General features: G+C 41.3%; 1 protein-coding gene across 2 annotated transcripts; it reads right to left on the reverse strand.

Moving 5' to 3' along the window:
* Positions 1-3,153: 3,153 nt before the first annotated feature.
* Positions 3,154-4,494, reverse strand: LOC143023554 (THAP domain-containing protein 2-like). 2 transcript variants are annotated; one of them, XM_076182121.1, is made up of 2 exons: positions 3,971-4,494; positions 3,154-3,358 (listed from the first exon to the last, which is right to left on the reverse strand). In XM_076182121.1, exons 1-2 carry the CDS (start codon positions 4,245-4,247, stop codon positions 3,234-3,236), a joined length of 402 nt encoding a protein of 133 aa, XP_076038236.1. In that variant the 5' UTR covers positions 4,248-4,494; the 3' UTR covers positions 3,154-3,233. The 2 variants fall into 2 exon arrangements, with proteins under 2 accessions (XP_076038236.1, XP_076038237.1); XM_076182122.1 differs by lacking the exon at positions 3,154-3,358 and adding an exon at positions 3,369-3,590 and having other exon boundaries at positions 3,971-4,493.
* Between the last annotated feature and the right edge of the window lie 1,183 nt (positions 4,495-5,677).

The following is a 5,677-nucleotide window of genomic DNA, read 5'->3' on the forward strand; positions in this document are numbered from 1 at the left end:
GCATTTCTGAAAGAATTTGATTTTGGTACTCCAAATGAATGCCATATGCAGCTTTTGCTTTTTTGATGTCATTTGGTGTTCTAGAATTGAATAGATCAAACCAAGAATTAACTAATGAAATAAAACTGCTCGTGTCCTGCCAATCTTTGCTCTTAAGAAGATTTTGTTGACCAAAATGCTGCAAAGATTTTGCAACTGTGTTTGACATAGGCTGAGCAGCCAATTTTACATTCATTCTGCTTACTCCTTTAACATCTAAGTGCTTGTATGATATTTTATGGGCTGTCTTTAGATCGGATTCACTTCTCATCACAAGCTCTCGAACACTGCCGCTAGTGATGTTCCTGAAGGGACTGTTGAGAGTGAAACCATGGTGGAAAAAGTTGTTTCTTAAGAGCTTAAGTAAAGGAGGAGCATCAGCAAACACATAAATTTGCCTATCTGGATGAGCTGGATTTTGGAAGCTAGTATTGTTCATATCAATGCCTAGATTGTTCCACAGTTTAACATTGGTGGGGCCAAGATCATTAACCATTGCTACTATTATCATTCCAGCGTCTTCTAATTTAACTATAAGATCAAATAATACAGCTTTTGACATGTCGGTATCGAAGTTATAGTTGACAAGCTGTTTCCAGTTGCTGGTTAAACCCCTGATCATAACACACTGAACTTTGTGTTTTGGAGCATACACAGTATCTGTAGCTTTATCATAAGACCACTCTTGAGATACACTTGTCTCATCAAAGGACAAAACACAAAGCCTCTCAAACTCTGACATAGTATCAGCTTTATGTCTTAAAACGTGCACTATTGATGTTAATGGACCAGGTTCAACATTAAGTTTACCTACCCGCCGATTACACAATGTAACACATGTTTTGTTTATTTGTATTTTTTCATGTTTATATATGTATTTCGTGTCACTGAATCCAAATATCACATTAGTTTTGACGTAACATCGATATTTCTTTATTTATTCTTGATTTTATATTTTATTGTTATATACGCAACCTTTCTGTACAGTAGTTAATTTATTCAATCTACTTTAGCATTCTAAGGATAATTATACAACATCTAGTACTTTTTTCATAATATGAAGTGTATTTAAGAGCTACAATATTAGTAAGAACAAAATAAACAACACAACTTTGCACTGCAAGTGTTTTGATGACTCTTCTCATGATTAGAAGTGCTTTGACGATCGAGATTTTCTAGAATGCATGCTTTCGTCTTTTCTGACTAGTGACCATATGTAATCTCCCATCATAGCAGTATTCCATCGTCCTTGATATCTTCTTTCCATAGTTGCGATATCCTGATGAAATCTCTCGCCATGCTCCTCACTGACAGCCCCCAAGTTTTCGGGGAAGAAATCTAGGTGAGAATGCAAGAAATGTATCTTCAAGGACATACGACAACCAAGTTTCCTGAAGTTCTCAATAAGCTTTGCCACTATTTGTTTATAATTAGGGTCCTTGTGATTTCCTAGGAATCCACGAACTACATCACGAAATGAACACCAAGCTTCTCTTTCAACTTTCGTCATCGCTCTTTCCAGTTTCTCCTAGTAGATTCCATTCTTTCATCCTTGATGTAAGAAGCTCAGCTCCTGACTTATTAAGACCTAAGTCTCTGATTAAGTCATCTAGCTCACTCTGACTTGGAAAGTGAGGCTCCGAAGTCGTTCTTGGTGCGAAATCTTCGTCTCCCATTTCATGGCTGCTGCTACCTGCTGACCCTTCAGATGAAATTTCTATTGCATCTTCCATCTGGAAAGAAAGAAATAACTAAATATAGCAACTTCAACAAAGACGAATAGCATTAGTATTCCATATATATTTAGGAAAGTGAATGTATATTAAGTACTTAATATTGAAGTAAAGAGAGTATGATAAAAATAAACTTGCATTTTCTGGTGGTTGTGGTACTGGTAAGCTATCATCATGTGGGACAGGTGCTCTAGATGATGGTATGTCTGGATACTGCAGAGCTTGTCTTCCTTTCACTTTCCTGTACTTCGTCACATCAATCATACAAAAGTAGCAGTCGTCGTGATGGTTCTTCGGCTCTCTCCATATTCTAGGAATGGCAAAAGGCATTGCCCTTCCTGTACCTCTCAGCCATCCTTCTAGAGTAGATCGGCAGCTTCCACATATCACATGAGGTGACCATGGCTTGTCCTGGTCACCCATGGGCATTCCGAAATAGAGTCTGTACGCTATCCACACTTCAGCACCTCTCACGATCTTATGTAGTACTTGTTTTTTCCCAATATAATAACCACACACATAACAAAATGTATCAGGAGAATTTTCACATCCTCTAGTAGCCATCTTAACAGTCATTGATCTGAAAGAGAAAATTAGATAAACATTTAGTAGCAGACCACATAACAATTCCAAACTATACATGGTAACATTGAAATTATATGTATTTCTATAACGGTCGATGATACAGAAAAAATAATTGCATAGTTGAAATCAGCAGGAAAAATAGATTAATAAACTCTAAAAAAAATTCAATATACAAAACTTTTGAAAAAAAATGTTACGTTGTGTTAATAGTGGCTATTGATGGCAAAGGGATTATGTTTTTGTTTCTTAGATAACAATAAGCATTAGTGCTCAAACTTCTTAAATTGACAGCTTGACTTAGATCTTCATCGCTCCACTTTGCTACATTGCGTTTGCCTTCAAGTAGTGATTTAATTTGAGTATCTGAAAAGTGAGCTCTTAATTTCTCTTTTATATCAGATGTAACAGTGGCAATATCACTTTTAATGTTACCTTGAAGAATAGTAATAAGCTCCTGATATTTTCTGTTTTCAATAAGTTTATCCCTTTCCATACGAACAACAGCAAGCTGCTGCTTTAATGCATGTATGGTGTCATGCAAGAAAGCAGTATGTGTCATCTCACAAGTATCCAAAAACTTCCTTTTTCTCAGGATGATGCCTTCCTCTTCAAGTGTAGGATCTCTTCTACTACTATCTTCTGGGTGTTCTGAAAAGATTTTAACAGTTAATTTCCTATTGTAAGCCTTTATTGGGGATGAAGAAAAGGGGGGGTGCGATGAGAGAGAAAAGTGGGAAGGGAAAGATTTTAGGTGGGGCATGAGGAGTTGCAGGTAAATAGGTATAGGACATTTCTTAGGATCTGCAGAAGCTTCAAGAAAAAAAATGAGGACATTTGTTTGCAAAGTATAACTAACTATATTAAGGGGAAATTATTCTAATAGCACTGGTACCAATGTGGTGAATTGTACTGCTTACCTTTAGCATAAAAAAATTTGTGTATTGGTAGCCATGGCTCAGAGATCACAATCTGCTCTCCACCTGCAGTCGAGACGTGGGATGCTGCAAAAAAAAAAAAAAAAAAAAAAAAAAATGCTTACAATTTTGCAATAGTATGTATAGGGAAAGCCCCTAGCATTACGAGATTGCTTTTCGTCACTGACTTTGAATCACATATTTTTTCATTGCACAGATAAATCTTGCATACTTCTGCTATTGGAAGACCTGGTATGAGGTGGCTGACTTGCATCAGAGATCACAATCTGCTCTCCACCTGCAGTCGAGACGTGGGATGCTGCAAAAAAAAAATAACTGCTTATAATTTTGCAATAGTATATATAGGGAAAGCCCCTAGCATTACGAAATTGCTTTTCGTCACTGACTTTGAATCATATATTTATTCATTGCACAGATAAATCTTGCATACTAACCTCTGCTATCGGAAGACCTGGTGTGATCTGGCTGACTTGCATCAGAGATCACAATCTGCTCTCCACTTGCAAAAAATAGATTTCTTACTATAACGACATCGTATTTCCTTATTTCAATGATATAAGTTAATGTGCCACCTGTGGTAATAAAAAATGCACGAAAGGTATGGCATAATAAAACAATATACAGCTAATAACAAGGAAAATCGTGACCTAATGGCAATGGTTTACGAGATGTACTCACCATAGTAGAGTGTTGGCACTGCTCCAGGTTTAAATTTCTTTTGGGATGTAGGAACGGGAATGCCAAGTAACTCGTACTTCAAATGTCGCTGGAATGCATTTGCTTCAAAGTGCCGACTGCATATGTAAGAATTGGCTGGATTAAATCTTTCTGTTCGTTTGCAAAACGTAATCCACTTATTTCTCACATATTCATCCTTTGGAAATCTATGGTAAGTTATTTCAGACCCTTTCACATGTGTTTTTCTGCACCCGGACACTGCACAATGGGACGGCATAATTATTTTAGTTACGCATAAATATTATAAAAGAAAACGGAGACACGTTCCCGACTCCAGCCACACCTGGACTGAGGCCAGAATTTCAACGAACCCTCGGCCAGGCACTTCAAGTGACGTCATTGCGCAAAAGACCTAAATACTGGTTAGCTGTTGAGTAGACCTTGTATTCTCTCGATCTTGCTCCTGACAGTACTTGGCCAGCTGCTGGACAACCGTCCCGTTAAATCTCTCCAGCATACCGTCGCTCTGGGGCCTCAGGGGAGAAGTACGAGTCTTATTGATGCCAAGCAGACTGCAGCATTCCTTAAGACCCGCGACTCAAACTCTCGTCCTTGGTCTGAGTGCAGTTCCCCTGGGACTCCATAGCGCACGAACACCTCTTCCACGAGGAATTGAGCCACAGTCTCTGCCTCGTGGTTAGGTAGAGCACAGACTTCCGGCCACTTCGTGAAGTAGTCCATTACCACGCACAGGTACTTGTTTCCCCTCTCTGTGCACAGGAAAGGGCCGGCTATATCCACAGCCAGCCGTTCCATCGGCGCCCCGGTGTGATATACTTGCAGGGAGGCGCGAGTCTTGTAGGCGGGTTCTTTCTTGGCGGCACACACACGACAAGTCTTGCACCACTCCTGAACGTCTCGTCGCAGCCCCACCCAGTATACTCTCTGCCTCAACTTTTCGAGAGTGCATTTCACTCCCAGGTGGCCGCTGGTATTCCCCTCATGCATTTCTCTCAGCAGCTCCTGTCGCCGAGAGTATGGCACTACTACCAGCCAGCCTACCTCTCCTGTTCGTGCGTGCGTCCAATGCCGGTGTAGGATTCCTCCTCGCAGACTCAATGCCTCCCACTGGTCAACAAGGTACTTGGTAGCAGGACTCTCGGGTGATACTGTCTCTTTGGGAGGCCTTTCACTGCTGGCCTCTAACCACCCAATCACCAGAGACAGGTCAGAATCCTGTCGTTAGTCCCTCTTCCACTTCTCGTCTGCCTCGGTGGTGCTGTGAGCGACGGTCACTTTCCGCACGTCCACCTAAGGCTCCCGCCGTGAGCAATGCACATACTCAGGTGGGCAGGGACGGCGATTTAGGCTGTTGGCGTTGTTATGCACCCGGCCAGGTCGGTGCTCGATCTCATAGTTGTACTGCTCCAGTTTTCCAATCCACCTGGCCAGCTGTCCTTCCGGTTCCTTCATCGTCTTCAACCATCTCAGGGCGGCGTGATCCGTACGAATGGTGAAGCGCGTGCCATACAGGTAGTGATGGAAGTGGGCGAGTGCTTTCATCACCGCTGCCAGCTCCTTCCGTGTGACGCAGTAGTTTCTTTCCGCCTGTAGTAACCCACGACATACTCCTTCCCATCACGAAGCTGTGACAACACGGCTTCCACACCCTCTTGGCTCGCATCTGTGTCCACAATGTACAGCAAG

This window comes from Oratosquilla oratoria, unplaced genomic scaffold (assembly GCF_046742065.1).
Source record: "Oratosquilla oratoria isolate Oo_2021 unplaced genomic scaffold, ASM4674206v1 SCAFFOLD50, whole genome shotgun sequence".
NCBI lineage: Eukaryota > Metazoa > Arthropoda > Malacostraca > Stomatopoda > Squillidae > Oratosquilla > Oratosquilla oratoria.

Excerpts from the sequence above, each read along its gene's own strand:
- LOC143023554 (XM_076182121.1), bottom strand. The coding sequence starts at position 4,247 with ATGCCGTCCCATTGTGCAGTGTCCGGGTGCAGAAAAACACATGTGAAA. Across the intron at positions 3,359-3,970 it reads AGTGCCAACACTCTACTATG|CATCCCACGTCTCGACTGCA; the intron begins GTGAGTACATCT and ends TTTTTTTTGCAG.